This window comes from Balaenoptera acutorostrata, chromosome 14, assembly GCF_949987535.1.
Source record: "Balaenoptera acutorostrata chromosome 14, mBalAcu1.1, whole genome shotgun sequence".
NCBI classification, from domain to species: domain Eukaryota; kingdom Metazoa; phylum Chordata; class Mammalia; order Artiodactyla; family Balaenopteridae; genus Balaenoptera; species Balaenoptera acutorostrata.
In genome coordinates this window covers 69261517-69277907 of record NC_080077.1, presented here as the reverse complement: position 1 = coordinate 69277907, position 16391 = coordinate 69261517, and the positions used below count along the sequence as shown (strand labels likewise).

The window sequence follows — 16391 nt, the reverse complement described above, 5'->3', positions numbered from 1 at the left end:
CAAGACAATAACTTTACAATTAATGTATCAAAGAGGTTAACAGGGAAAACATGAGTCCCCTCCAAAGGGGGACAATTAAAACACACACCTATAATAAATAATAAATAGGGAGCAATATCACAACAAACAACAGAACTGTATGGAAAATGGCCACGTAACATTCTGGTCAAATATGCTGGGTCATGACCATTACCATCAAAAAAAGAGAGAGGGAGAAAGAAAGAGAGAGAGGGAGGACGGAAGGAAAGAAGGAAGAAAGAAAGGAAGGGAGGGAGGAAGGAAAAGTCAAGATGCCAAAGAGACACAGAAGCTCAAGGCTCCACTAACCTTGCCCAGTTGCTCGTTTTCATGCTCAGCCTGTTGAGACAATATGCTAAGATCTGTCCATCGCCTCGGACTTTAGAGAGATGAGAATCTTCTGTAGCAGAGAGAGCCGAGGGCAGAGAATCTGGCCACAGCCCCATGGCAAGAATGGAGTTGCCCCAGCTTTCATGTGCTTGCAGAGAAGAAACGTGTTTCTCCAGTAAAGCCTGCACAAGCTGGTAGGAGATAAAAACACATGGTGTACAGGCACCGAGACACAAGCACTCTTACCAAAAACTAGCAGGGTAACAGTAGTTTTCTAGACCCCTTGTGATCCTCTCACAACACTCAGACACATTCCTCAATATACATTACAAGCTAAATTTCACTTTTTCTGCTGAGAGGCAAGTTTCAAGGAATATTTACATTTACGCTATTTTCCAGAAAAGTGCCTGGATACCAGATCTCTGTTAGAGCATAACTGCAGATGGCTCTCTTAGGTCATTAAAGTTGCCACCAATAAAGTTTCCTCCCATTACCTGTAATGTTATCACGTAGAAAGCTGTGTGAAACACTTCACAGTACCTTCTGGTTTGCTGGTGAAGCCTGGGAACGGACATATGCGTCCCAGCATGCTTCAGAAAAGGCTCTGTCTAAGCTCAGCCCTCGCTGTAGGTATTGCACAATGAGTAAGGCTGTCTGAATGAGTGTTGACAACGAGGACGCTGGAGAACCTATAAAGAAGAAATAGTGCCATCCATGAGCAATAGATTCTGAAAAATCTCCAATGAAAATGGACAAATTTCACCTTCACATCAAACTTCCACTCAAATCCACCCAGATACTTATTTTAGAAAGCCTTCCAAGTGGACTATAGGGGCTCACTAGCACGCAATGAACTTGTGGGAACATTCACATTCCTTGCCTCCTATTCCGCCCTCCTCCCCTCCTTCCCTGTCAGCAGTACCGTTTGGGGAAGTGACTAGATGACTCATTTACTAATGTGATCAAGCCTGGCCACAAAGACCCTTGGATCTAAAGCTGACACACACTGAAGGGGGCAAAATGAGCACGGTGCCAGGAAGAACCATGGGCTTTGAAACTCAACAGACCTGCTTTCAAATCCCAGCTGTCATTATTAACTGTCTGGATTTGACAAGTTAATCTACCTCTCTGAGCCTTATCTGTAAAATGGAAATATACCTTGCAGAACTAATGTGAGGACTAAATAAGCAGCCAACATTGTACCTAACACAGAGTAGTGTAACATTTCATTATTTTTTCATTATTGTTATTATTACTGCTCTTTCTTGTATATTTGGACATTTAGAAGAAGTAACACCTGTCTGTTTTAAACAACTCAAAGCTCCCTCTTTATTCAGCCTTCAAGAGATTTGATGATGACCGTGAAGATTTGCAGGACAAACTTCACCAATCTCAGTGTGAAAAGCAGTACAGGTATTCCTCTGAGTGTGGTCTCTGACTGCATGCATCAGAATTCCCCAGGAAGCTTCTTTAACATGCTGATTCCTGTGCCTCACTCAGACCTGCTGAACCCAATCTCTTGGGGAAGAAGGGTACCAAGCGCATCTACATTACTAACAGGCTTTCCTGGTAATTTCTATTTCTATGTACACTAAATGTAAGAACTCCTGAACTAGCAGTCAAATGGAGTAACATGAATTTCCAGAGGAAGAAAACCCTGCAGAGGCCTAGAAGTCAAGCACCTTACCTACAACAGCACTTCGGGTCTCTGAGTGCAAAGCCAAAAGGATGTCACACACACTGTCCCCCACCAACCCAAGGCTGTGCAGTAGGACTTTCAGATCCAGGTCATCTGGGATGCTCCCATCCCTTTCTCCTGAAATGTAGATTTCAAGTCCACGATTCCTCATAGCTCGGGATATTTCTCCATGAACAGGATCCATTGAGAGAAAAAGTCTAGTAGTATAGCAATTCAAAGGAAAAAAAATCAAAATCTCAGTGCAACTGACAGTGCAGCTCAGCAACAACTGGTGAGGGCAAATCATATGTGGCTCATCTTCAGGGAGCTCATCAAAAGAGACACTAACATACATCTGTAGCTAACTCAACGTACAGATGCTGTTTACATCTGCATTCTATCCTCTAGTTCCAAAATGCATCAATACAGCAAATCAGTTTCTCTAAACCTATTTTCCTAAGGAACTAAGTATTGAATATCCAGTGCACTTGAGTACTGAGGACTGTAAAATTCTTACTTTCAGATATTCCCCACATCAGGCAGTGCTAATTCATCAATTATTCTAACTCACCTACAGAGAAAAGAAAAAGGAGCAGTGTATTCTCCAGAAACACTTAGCTTCGTAACATTCAATGTCCATCAACTTCTGCATCTAGCTATCTGACAGCTCACACTCACCTCCAAAGCTATACAGCTGGATTGCTGCTAACCCTCCCCACACCAAGCCTGCTCCTTTGCCAGTCTCTCCTTTCTCAATGAATGGCACCCCTTTACCCAATTACTCAAGCCAAACCTTAGATGCCATCTTTGCTTCCTCCTTTTCTTAACCCACAAGCCCATGAGCAAGTCCCACTGATCTGACAGCCCTAGTCTAAGCTATCATCTCTCACCTGAACTGCAAAAGGCTTGTAACTGGTCTCCCTGCTTCCAGCCTTCACCACCAACCCAAGGCAGGGACCTCATCTTTCTTATTTACTGCTGTGCCCCCCCCAAAGCACACCAGCACCTGGCAAATAGCAAAGCCTCAGTAAATATTTGTTAAATCAATGACTGCATGAACATGCTCACGACTGAGTGTACAAATACGATACGTAAGGTGGCCCTAATGAATGGTCACCTCTGACATCAAGGCTGTCAGATTCTGAGGCACACACTTAAGAGGCATAAATACCTGAAATTGGGATTTGGTGTTATGGTGGGAGTGGATCCATCGATGATTCCTCTCTCACTAACAGTGAGGACACCTCCGGGTTCCAGCAAAGCATTCAAACGATCCAGCACTGATGGGCTGCACAGAGAGAATCCAAATGGGGGACAGGCTGGCATGCCACACTGACTACCGCCCTGGCTCAGGCCTCTCACTGCGCCTGACCCATGTCTTCCCTTCAGCACAGACCACGTCCCCGTACAGAACTGTGATTCTTCCAAGATCTCTTTTCCTATCAATACCCGTTTTCACTCCCCAAGGCACACAGCCCAGTGATTCATACACAGTAAATACACAAAATGTTTGTTGAATAAATTAAGGAAAATGATAGAAAGTTCCCTGAACTAATAAAACTGTCTTCTCTTTCCCCTTCCCTCTCCCCCACTTCCCAATATTATCAAATCCATTTAAAGGTAACTGGATTTTAATTCGAAACATTCTGAAAATGCTCCAGGTAGAGAAGCCCATCACCTGACCTGTATTACGCTCACTGTACAGGCAGAGTAGTCTTATGCTTGCCCTTCTCCTTACTTTGGAATCAAGTGGTACACACTGAATGCACATTTACTAAATGTCTGCCCTGTGTCAGACCCTCCATTTCAAAAATCTGTACTTAAGAATGACCCTAACAGGGAATTCCCTGGCAGTCCAGGGGTTAGGACTCAGCGCTTTCACTGCCGTGGACTGGGGTTCAATCCCTGGTCAGGGAACTAAAATACCACAATCTGCGTGGCGCGGCAAAAAAAAAAAAGAAAGAAAAAAAACCCTAACAAAAGGAACCTTTCTGATGTTAAATACAAAGGTGTAACTTCAAAGGATGTTAGTTGGAAAAGTAGTCCAATTTTGTTAGCCTTCGGTTCAGCTCAAAACTATCTGCTAGAACTAAAACATTGTAGCTAATAACCAACTACCATTGTTCACCACTGGGAGAAGTCCATAGAATATAGCTGAGGATGTGTTTGTTTCTAGCTAAGAAAACAGTGGATTAAAAATACCAGAGCTGGAATTCCCTGGTGGCGCAGTGGTTGAGAATTCGCTTGCCAATGCAGGTGACATGGATTCAAGCCCTGGTCCAGGAAGATCCCACATGCCGCAGAGCAACTAAGCCCGTGCGCCACAACTACTGAGCCTGCGAGCCACAACTACTGAGCCCGTGCTCCGCAACAAGAGAAGCCACTGCAATGAGAGACCCGCGCACTGCAACGCCTGCGCACACCAATGAAGAGGGAGAGAGGGAGGGAGGGAGGAAAAACGAAACCAGAGCTTCCACCTGGGTTTCTACTTTGACATGCATATCTCAAATTTCAATCAGACCCACTCATGATTTAATAGAAGGTCCTTACTTGCAGAAGTTAACATTGTCCATCAAAAGCCAATCTCCAGACTTCAGGGCCCGAACCAACATGCTGTCAACCCATTCGAATGTGCCACAGCTTCGGCCACTGGCTGACTGCATAAGCTTCACACCAAAGCTTCGGAACTCTTCCACGAGTTTGGCAAACTCTGAAACGTCACAGCCACAGTATTTAATTTCAAACCAGGGCAATCAAAAACAAACAAATAAAACAAAAAACTAAGAGTTTATTAAAAGAAGGCTGGAAACTTCTGGCCCAGTTCTTTGAAGTTTCATAATAGGGTAAACAAAAAGATTTTCATTTTTGTTTGAACAAAACAAGTAAGAAAATTAGATTTGGGGATAGAAAATACTTAATGGCTTTCTGAATGAATGGCTAGATAAAGTTGACCCAAGGGTGATGGAGAAGGGAAATTATCTTTATGTGTTTTAATTTTTCAAATGTGGAAGGATAATGTCTTCCACCTATTACTGCATTTATACTATAGGAAAGTGCTGTTAAGTCGGCACAATGCAATCAGTGTCATTAAACAGGGCATCCCTTGTAATCACCATATCGTATACAGTAACAACCAGTATTTATTTGCTTCATAGTTTAGATAGCCCTTTCCCAGACTTTTTTCAATTTATCTTTCTTATTAGAAATTGTTTCCTTATATAAGACAGATAACCAACAAGGACCTACTGTATAGCATAGGGAACTCTACTCAATATTCTGTGATAACCTATATGAGAAAAGAATCTAAAAAAGAATGAATATATGTACATATATAACTGAATCACTTTGCTGTACACCTGAAACACCACACTGTAAATCAACTATACTCTAATAAAATAAAATTATTTTTTTAAAAAAGAGAGGGGCTTCCCTGGTGGCGCAGTGGTTGAGAATGTGCCTGCCAATGCAGGGGACATGGGTTCGAGCCCTGGTCTGGGGGGATCCCACATGCTGAGGAGCAACTAGGCCCGTGAGCCACAATTACTGAGCCTGCGCGTCTGGAGCCTGTGCTCCGCAACAAGAGAGGCCGCGATAGTGAGAGGCCCGTGCACCGCGATGCAGAGTGGCCTCCGCTCGCCGCAACTAGAGAAAGCCCTTGCACAGAAACGAAGACCCAACAAAGCCATAAATAAATAAATAAATAAATAAACAAAATTTTTTAAAAACCAAATAGAATCCCAAAAAAAAGTAACTTTAAAAAAGAAAGAGAAGAAATTGTTTCCTGACCCTTTTTCATATCATAAGGTAATATATGTTGGATTTCTGCTTCTAGCCATGAAGGAATAGTAAGGTTTAGACTTAACCTCCCAGTGTTTAACGATTAGAAAACTGGTAAAATACATGAAACAACTGCTTTCAGATGTTGGAAAACAGTACAGGAATGTGACACCTGAGGGAAGGAGGTCCTATAATGGCCAGCTTTCTGCCTGGAAGCAATTTCTAGACTGCAAAGTGGGGAGGGGAAACTCAAACAGATCCCAAGGCCTCAATGACCTGAGGTCACAGACTTGAATTCAGGGACGCTACAGCAACTAGAATGAGGGGCAGGGTGCTCAAAAGGCAAGAGTTACTCAAAGGGATGGCTCCAGAAATCCAGATGAGGGCTCCTGGAGTCTTTGGCTCAATAATAATCTACACGTGCATGTGAAGGCTGAAACTCCACAAGCATGAGCAAAAACTTCCAAGGAAAGGACAGTTACTGGGGAGCTGTGAGCTGAACAATTCCCAGAGTTCACACGGGGCTGAACAACACTCCAGTTCCCACCAGTCAAAGTGAAGAGACTCCACAGAACACACAGGACCTTCAGTAGAGATGCCATAGGGCCATGCCTCAAGAATGGGGCTAATTTAACCCTAGAGTAAAGGTTACTCTGGACTTGACCTTAAACAGCTTAAGTGCAAGCTTGAAAAGATAAAAATGATCCATAAGCAACTCAACTGCCTTATTCCCCCCAAAGAAAACCTCAAAAAAAACAAAATGCAGCACTTAGCAACTTAAATTCAAAATGCCCAGAATCTAATAAAAATTCCTAGATATATTTTCTTGCTTCTAAGGGCTGCATTCTGATGTTAATAGAGCTATTATATATGTGCTCAATATGTACAAAGATTTAAGATAAAATATGAAACTAGAATATATTTTAAAAGTCACACATGTTCATCATAGGGACATTAAAAGATATAAAATTAAGAAGAAGAAAAGATACTTTTAACCAAAAGTAAGAGAGTAGTAGACAAACTGTTTTAGACCCAGCCTCTTTCACTCTATCAATAGCCCTAAGAAATGAATTACTCAATATGAAAGTCAATCCTAAATAAAAAGCAGTATTGGGATTTCCCTGGCAGTCTAGTGGTTAAGAATCTGCCTTCCAATGCGAGGGAGGGACGCGGGTTCACCCCATGGTCGGGGAACTAAGATCCCACATGCTGCAGGGCAACTAGGCCTGTGCGCCGCAGCTACCGAGCCAGAGCGCTCTAGAGCCCGTGCGCCACAACGAAAGATCCCGCATGCCACAACTAAGACCTGATGCAGCCAAATAAATATATAAATAAATCAATTTAAAAAAAAAAAAAGCAGTATTGAGAATGGGCTGTGTGAACCTCCCTAGATGTTTACATTTTAACACACTTATGAAAGAAATCCATACACACCAGATTCCAGGCTTTGAAGTCAGAGAGGACTGGAGCCCAAACCTAGACTAACCACTTGGTAACAAGAATGCATTGGGCAGGTTATTTTACCTCTATGAGCATCCATTTCCTCATGTATAAAATGGGGTTCATTTTTCCTTGTAATGTGGTGTTGTTGTGAGGGTTAAAAGTAAACACATTTAACATAGTGTCCACCACTCAGTAGGAATTCAAACCTCAATGGTGAGTTTTACAACACCTATCTTTTAAAAATATATAAAGTGATGTATGACTTCATTAACCTATCTAATAATTAATTTGAATGAATGAGTAAAGAATTTCAAATTCAAATGGTGAGCTTGAATTGGAAAATGACAGATCAAAACAACACTGAAATCACTGTCTTAACTAAGAAAGTAAACTATCTGACCCACAGCTATGAATACAAGGTTGACACAGTGGGAAGAGAGGAGTCTCATTTCTTCACCCCTAAGGAATCAACTATTCCCAAGGAATAACTGAGGATTCCTAAGGAATCAACAGTTAAGAGCAGGTTCTGGAAAGGATGACAACCTCAGTGACAGAGGCCTTAACCTTTCATCAAGTCTCCCCTAAAGGCATGCTCATCACCACCCAAAAAGTTGCACTACAAGATGAGAGTTGCATATTTCCAGGTTAACTGAAGAATTTCCTCCATCTTCTATACAAAATAGATTCCTAGCTATCAATTTAGACTTCTGTTCTTCAGTTTGAAATACTCGATTTCTTGAGAAGATATTAACAAGTTTAAAAAACAGGCCAACAAAAAATAAAACCAAATTCACATACAAGTCACTGTGGTTGATTATACACAGAATAAATCAAACTCAGTAACCAATTTCTTTCCTGTTTCCTTTGTTTAGGATCACCAATTCTGAATACTTTATATCAGCTTCATTTTATTTCCTAGGACAAAGATTTCCAAATTTTGATTGTTAATAATCATTAAATTCATTTTAAAAATTATGGGCATTGCATTTACAAATATATTACCTGCGGGTGGACACTATATGGGCAATGGTAAGTGTCTGATACACACACCCAAACACACATACCTGCCTTGGAGTATGAGTTGATTTTATTGTTGAGTCTCTGCATAAACAGTAGCACTGCTTCCAGCTTGCTGACAATCTCCATCGTGACACCCTTACCACCTTCTCCAAGACACTTGGGCTTACACGTCAGGAGGAAATGACTCCAGGCTCTCAGCACTACTTCTGCATCGTCAGCACTGACGAGGAGGCTGTCTCTGACCAGGGTCCTGACAGTGCCCTCCACCTTCTCAAGGAGCTGCCTCCACGGCCGGATGAGATCAACCTGCAATTTCCAGAGCACGTGAACCCAGCACAGCCCATGGCCAGAATCAAAGAACACTGCTACTGTAGCTACCACCAACACAGAAGACCACCAGCCAGACCACACGGTTTATTGTGTCCTGCCTGAAAACGCAGAGGCAGATCCGTTACCTGCTCGAATCCACCCAGAAGCTCCGAAGTGTCCATTGCACTGTTCATGGCCATGATCTTTAAAGTGTGACCAGTAAGGTGTGCCAGGAGCTGAACCAAGCTGGTCTTGCCCACTGAGGCTGGCCCCACAAGGATGACCATCCAGCTCATTTGTACACACTTCATAACTGACTCCAGAGACTGTAAAGACTGGTGCAGGAGCAACAGGGGCCGGCAGGTCGGGGGAGGAACGTAGCTGCCACGGGAAAGCATCGAGTAGCCCAGCTGAAAAAGACATGCCGGTGAGTTTTCACAAGTGTGCCTGCGAGTGGGAGCAGAAGCCATAGAAGACTGAAAGTGGCTTATCCTCCTCTCCTCACCTGAACATCACAGGGAGTGATGTGAAATAGTCTGGTTCCCAGGTACGGGTTAGAATTTGAATTAAACACATCCTTGAATACAGCAATGACCTAAAGGAAGACGATGATACAATCAAAACACAAATCACTCCACCAAATTCTGAGCCAAACCTTCTAGAATGAATACTAGTAAACATGAACACAATAGGAGAATGACAATATTCTGAGTCCTGATCTTTTTGAATTTTCTTATAAAAAGGATAGATTGCATTTAATTCTTCAGAATGAAAGTAAACTGAAGCTTAAGAAAAGAGTAACCACATTATCTCAAATTATTTTGAGATTCCAGTGAGAAAATACCATAAATTAAAGCCATAGAAACTGTGGTAAATCTTGAGATGAAAAATGAATTTGCTTTCATCATTCAAGATACCACCTAAAGAAGGTAGAAGAGAAACATGAAGTTTATGAAGAACAATGACTGTTTCCTGAGTACCTACCACGTGCCAAACATTATATTAGGTGCTTTAATAGATTATTTCTGATCCTAATACCCTTGCAAAATAGGTATTTCCATTTCCATTTTATAGATATGGATTAGGGGATTCATGAGAGTTACATGATTTGCCCATGGTTGGTAACTGATTTCAAATCTAAGCCTGTCTGACTCCAAAATCACTGTTATCCTTCTAAATACTTATGTAGAGAGGACAAGCAAAGTAATTTCTCTGACTGATTATTTACATTCACTTATCCCTTCCTTAGCAGCAATACTGTTAAAAACTTCCTGTTAACTGTACTTCATTTATGCACTTTTTTTTTTCTTTTTTTAAATCTAAGAGGAGCTGGGGAGGGGAAAAGATAAGGGTGTGTAAAAAACACTAATTTAGCCCATAGCAGCCACAAAGATTCCAGCCACCCAAAATATTTACAACAAGTTGTGCATTTCTAACAAAGCAGCAATATTCATAGTAATCAATGTATACTGAAGTCAGAAAATAAAAACAACAAAGATAAAATCATAATGAGTATCAAACACTGAGTAAAAGCCTAAAAGCAGCACAGAAGAAAATGTTCCCATCACCTACTCCTTGGTCCAGGCGATTTCTGACCTTATATCCCACTCTACAGCATATCATCTCCTCTCACTGATATTATACCAGAGTTAAAATTACAAATACTTTTATAGCCTCTCTTCTTCTATTATTATTTTACTTAGCTTCTTTCCCCCTCAGAAAACACTTGGTCAGCTACAGCAACTGAACTGGAGGAGTGATGGAAACCTTCCACACCCTACAGTGACTCACCATCTGACCAACATCAGTTCCCCAACACTGGCCAGTCCTGCCACAGTTAATCCACTGTAACCAGTAAATGGATGGAGAAATGAAAACACTAGCTGAGGATATGTGAACTAAAATTTGTGAAAAAAACAAAACTAACTGAACATCTTGTCCTAATATCCTGAAAGCCATCGGCATGTAATAAATGAGTTGTTAACACTGGGCTAGACTCCGGATGCCACACAGAAGGGGATCTGTGCTCTTAGCAGCCGAATGAAAGTGCGTGAAAGTCACTTGTGCCACGGGCAGCCACATCTTCACGTCAGTAAGGAGGTTACTGTTTCTAACTCACATGAACCTGTAAGTTGCTTTGTTTGTAAACAACTGTGATACAGTAGAAGGAATAGCAGGCGAAGTGGAAAGGTCTGTGCTGGAGAGCTGGCTCTGCCACTTGCTACACTGAGATTCCATGACTCTGAGCCTTGGATCCTCCTCATCTGTAAGAGGCCATGACAGCACCTCCCACCTGCAACTGTTGTGAATTTTCCATGAACTGGACTTGAAATACCACAAAGCAAAATGTACACATTATTAATTTACTAGGTTGGAAATTCTGGTGTTGTTTTCTACTTACAAAGGGATATTTTTACTTCCATTTAGATACAGAATTTCCTCTCTCTTTTCATCTATTTATCCTTTCTAGAGAAAATACTTTGCAATTTGACATTTATTTAAAAGTAGAAAGCCCTCCTCTTCTACTGGTTATCACCTGTCTCCTCCTGCTTCTCACTTTTGTGCCTGGAAAGGTGATAAAGACCAAGCCTTTATTAATGGAGGGCAATACTGTTAAAGAAGGTCTGCAATCATGGGGATTTAGATGGATAAGCAAACTGTGTCCTCCAAAGCAAACTACACTATGAGACTCCGAGACAGGTGAATGTTTAGTTTCTTCCCGTAACTTTTAAATTTCCAAGCAGCTTTACTGGGTTTGGTATTGTTAATGAGTACACCCCTTCTGTCCCTCAGGAAGAAATCAACTTACAGATGGAAAGAAATGCAAAGAGCAAGTATGAAACTCACCTTTTCTTTATCTTCCTTGGTTCTCATTCTTTCACCATAGACCAAAAACACATGCTGACCAGGATCGTAACACCCAGGGGACTGGTCAACTAGCATCAACTGACACCAGCGGAAAAGGTCCCGGAGGTTGAATTCCCAGGGTCCTCCTATTTGCCCCCATTTCTTCTCGACAGTCACTTCGTGATCAATCTAAAAAGAAAATACCCTTACTGGGAAAGCATGTCCCACTGCTAGGCACTGCATTAAGTACTATCAGTGTACTGTGAATGCATACATAATCCAAAACAGAGACTAACAGGCTTGATTCAGACGTCTCCTTCTCCTAACCCAGACTTCTCAATGCCAGGAATACCCTGTAAGCATTGACAATGATACACGCAACAGAACTGAATTACTGTAACCCTCAAATGAGTAGCTTGCCTTCCACTAGAAACTTTTAGAAGTCTATGTGATTTATCTTAGTTACGGAGACTGGTAATTTAGTGTTCCATGTTGAGAAAATGAGAAAATCAGAAAAACAAAGAACAAATAATACACGTAGGTACTTACTTGGTTGTTGAAAGCAACCATTTTTTTAATAATACTTTTGTCAATGGCTGGAAACAGAGTACTGGCAATGAACTCCATGTCTATTACTGTAAGGGGATCCACAAAGACCTAGAAAATTCAAAAATAACATGAAAAAACGCCATCGTTTCTCTTTACCAAACACCAGAAATGACTACCGTGGCTTACATAAAATTTTTATTTAACACCAAAGTAATAATACCTCAGTAATATATATATTTCAGTTATAGAAATTTCTTTTCTTGCATTTTTAGGATACGGAATCATATAAAATCTTTGAGGTATAGAGCAAAAGAGGGTTTTCTTGTTAGCTTCATTCTAGTGACTTAGAGAAAGACATGCAAGTAATTTTTTTAAGTATATTTGTAATTTTAATTTCCTATATATCATGTAAAATGCTCTAAAAAATCCAGATGGTAGGTATATGAGCATTCATTTTAAAATTTGATCAACTTTTCAATAAGTTTGAAATTTTTCATAATAAATTTCTTAAAAGATACTCAGTAAATTCTTAATTATCAAGGGATGGGGCATAAAAGAAAGCTAACATCTAGAAGCATTTCCAAGCCACTACATTAGCCAAACTTTGAAAAAAGATGTTAAAACATGTAAGCCTACGTGTACACACACACACACTTTCTGCTGCAAATGAGAATTAAGGTAATAAGAAAAGATACCAACTATTAATAGTGGTTGACTTTGGTATGGAGAATACTGGATTTTTTTTTTCTTCATGGTAGTTTTTTATACTTTATTTTACTTAGATTTAAATGCATTTTCATTATAAAATAATCTTTTAATGTTCTAACAGATCACAAATACACTTGAAAAGGTCAAAGATTGGCCTTAATCTCTGAGCACAGTAATAGAATCCTCAAGATGGTGGTCATCTTACTTTCCTCCAACTGATAACATACCAGGTCCTCTGAGACCTAAGATAAAGGATTCGCAGCAAGAGAGAAGTGATTATGGGAATCAGTCACATTGATATCCAACATATAAAGATAAGAAATCAAGAAGCAGATCATTACACTGAGCCTGTCTCATTCTCATAGTGGGCACCCTCATAGCTATGTGTCAGCAGTATTATTGCCCCTGACACCACCTTTGGTTTCTGGGGCAACAGAAAATCTTACCTGAGTAAACCTATTTAGGAAAGACCTGGGCAAGCCCTTCCTTCCGCCTCCTTGTCTAAAAGGATTCTGACAACCAAAAATCTTCGTCTTCTCATGCAGCACTTGAAAGCTCATTCCTAACTCAGGAATATAGATTTCTCCTCGGTGGTCAAAACAAGCATTGAGTCCTTCCAAGACTGACTGTGAAGCCAGGTTAAGCTATTTGGAGAAGAAAGAGCATAAACTTATTTTATATGCTGTATAGCTGTTACAAAAAGCAAAAGAATAATATGCACAAAAAGTAATCTTATCCTCAAGGGGGAAGGAGTTCAAACAACATTGCTAACATTCTGCTTCTCAAGCTGAACTGATGTGTATTCATCCTATTATTTCATATATATGTTAGAGAAATTTGGGGTGTATAAAATAGCAATAATTTTTAAGTAAACTGAGTATGTAGGTTAAATTTTTTTAAAGCAGTTAAATTAGTCTCAAAAATAAAACTGTATCCATCATCTGCTCCTACATTGGCCTACTTTATAAATCATAGCTTACAAAAGAAACTTTCCAATACAAAGATATCTCATTTTCGCTCTGGGATTTTTTTAAGGTGAAGTAAGACAGCTCTTTACATACTTAAATAAACATCCTTCCCAGCTCAAATACTGAATAAACTCTCCAAATGGGCTTCAAAGTCACGATATAAACTACATAAAGTAGATCTAACTATGCCAACAGTTTTGTGAACAACAAGAGCAAACACGAGGATTTGTGTGAGCACCAGAAATGAAAATTGCTGAATGGAGGTCCTCAGATGCTGAGTTCAGAGCTCAGGGATGTGAAGTATGGGTGGTTTTTAGGTAACATGGAAAAATTCAACTGTGAAATGTGAATCAGTAAAATGCAAATGGGCCAAAAATCAGATTATATTAGAATTTCAAGTGTCATGTTTACATAAGCACTCAAAACACAATCTCCGCTATATACCCACATACAGGTCAAGTTCTAAAAGCTGCTCTTATGTGTGACTGCAAGGCCAGAATGCCTTGTAGTCCCTATGTGCATTTCCACAAAATATGACTATGGTCAGTAGTCTTCTAGCTTTGAAACAAGGCATTCTTTTTTTCCTGGCTGATGATTATTCTATCACATATCTTTTTCAAAAAACTCTGGGGGGAATAAAACAAAAACCAAAACCCTCCCTCTCTTTAATATCTGGTAATTAGGAAGCAGCTCAGCAGAAAAGGAATCCATCCCCCTTACTGCAGACACAAGGGGGGTCTGAATCTAGGGAACCCGCTGGGGCCTGTGTCAAAAGTCATCTGTGGCACTTTCATCACCCAAATCATTTTAAGCTACACAACTACTTGCTTGCCTTTTCCAGAACTGACATTGCACATCCTGAACTAACTCAAATCCTTTGGCCACAACCTTCAATTTTTTTATTTTGTGCATCACTTCTCCATATCTCTCTAGCTGCTTGTCAGTCACAGAGATTCGGCACTTATCACGTGTCTCATGATGTGCTCTGTTCTTCTGGTCATTAATTTATCCCATGTGCACATATAACATTGACCATTTTCTCACCATTTTTCTATGTCTCTTCCTACTGTAACTTTCCCCAGCCTCTCTGCTGAAATGAGGTGGTTGGCACTATTTGTAAACTATGTTTAACTCTGAAAATAAATACAAACACAGCAAGCCTGCCAGCGACTAGAGAATAAAACTAGTGAAGAGGCACTTTTTCTGGAGGCTAGCTCACGAAAGTAGGAGAGTTTGTAGGTTATATTGGGTTGGCCAAAAAGTTCGTTTGGTTTTCCGTAAGATGCTATGGGAAAACCCAAACGAACTTTCTGGCCAACCCTATACGTGGGGGGAGTTCTGTATATGCTTTCTGACAAGTGACTTTTCTTATTCATAAAAGAGACCACGGAGGATTCTTTTCATCAGAGAATTTGCCTTTACTAGCCAAGAGCATGCTCATCCATTGCGAAATGCCCTCAAGCCTCGAAAAGTTCTGCCCCCACCCCCATTTCTCACACTTGTAGTCCCACGTTGGCACGATGGGCCGTCCTCTCACCTCATCCAACACAACCCAATGGCCTGCCTTCAAGGCTGCCAGCAAGGGGCCATCGCGCCAGGCAAACTCTCCTCCCTTGCCACCTTCAACAGGTAGATCTGCTCCAAACAGGTCTGTGATGTCCTTTGAGAGGAGGAAGAAATGGGAGAAAGCCAACATTACATAGAAAATTAACTAGATCCCAAGACCCCAAACGTAAAATGGTAAATACTTAGGCCTTGTACCACTTTTTAGTCTTACCCCCAAGAGAGAACTAATCAATGCCAGAACTCTTTACCAGGAGCCCAGACATGCCCCAAGCATCTTATCATCACAATAGTCTAAGCATCTATCAACTGGAGCTCTAGATCAATAGTTCTCAACATTGGATGTACTTGGAAATAAATTGGTGACCTTAAAGAACAAAAACAAAAACCACACACACCAAAAACAATTCCCTCCTCCCAGACCCCATCCCAGGAGATTAGTTAATTTGTCATCTCTGTCCCATATTTTCATAAGATTGTTTAAAGGGTCATTTTATCTGTAATTAATATTTTTAGAAAGGAAAAAAATAGAGAGGCTGTATTACAATAAAAACTGAAATGAGTGATTCTCCCTCAAAAGAGAATTACAATAAAGCATCCAGAGAGAATAATACTACAGGTGTCATCTATTAATGAACACAAAAGGAGAATTAGGTTTGTGGATCATGTTGCTATGGTCTTTATCACCATGAAATATTTGGGGTTCTGACATCGTGATTATTTCTGACTAGAAAACTCTATAAATAGATAAAAACATTACTCCCTACACCTACCCCCATCAGCTGTAGCGTGACTTAAGCTTACCGTCTGCTCTGACAAGTTGATTCGGACAAGAGTGTTGCCTGAAGCCTTGGCTAAGGCTCCCACCAAGCTCGTCTTGCCCACACCAGGGGAGCCCTCCAAGAGGATAGGTTTGTTCAGTTTTGTAGCTCTTAAGAGCCTCTGGGCATTCATAGCTGTGGTGCCCGCGCTGAGTGCATAGTCAGCGATATTATTCCTGTGCAAGACAGGTCCTGAAGTGGAGAAAAGAAAAGCCACATTTAAGCTAGACATCACCAAATCATACATATATATCAACTGGAGATTAAAAGAATCCACCAAGTAGACTGTCAGTCAGTGAAGTACCATCTGTGGTGAAAACGCTTAGCCCTATTTTGATATTTCCTCACTTTTGGGTCCAT

The 16391-nt window shown here is 40.7% G+C and overlaps 1 protein-coding gene across 1 annotated transcript in view; it reads right to left on the bottom strand.

The window, feature by feature from the left end:
* The window catches only part of MDN1 (midasin AAA ATPase 1), a 158912-nt gene that overhangs the window by 65601 nt on the left and 76920 nt on the right, over window positions 1–16391 (bottom strand). The window contains exons 36-48 of the mRNA XM_007195955.2: window positions 16015–16223; window positions 15185–15307; window positions 13126–13323; window positions 11972–12079; window positions 11423–11611; window positions 9081–9170; window positions 8722–8985; window positions 8311–8572; window positions 4577–4736; window positions 3198–3314; window positions 2036–2244; window positions 889–1037; window positions 328–539 (exon numbers count right to left, since the gene is read on the bottom strand). Coding sequence (XP_007196017.2) covers window positions 328–539; window positions 889–1037; window positions 2036–2244; window positions 3198–3314; window positions 4577–4736; window positions 8311–8572; window positions 8722–8985; window positions 9081–9170; window positions 11423–11611; window positions 11972–12079; window positions 13126–13323; window positions 15185–15307; window positions 16015–16223 — 2290 coding nt within the window. The remainder of the gene's footprint in view (window positions 1–327; window positions 540–888; window positions 1038–2035; window positions 2245–3197; window positions 3315–4576; window positions 4737–8310; window positions 8573–8721; window positions 8986–9080; window positions 9171–11422; window positions 11612–11971; window positions 12080–13125; window positions 13324–15184; window positions 15308–16014; window positions 16224–16391) is intronic.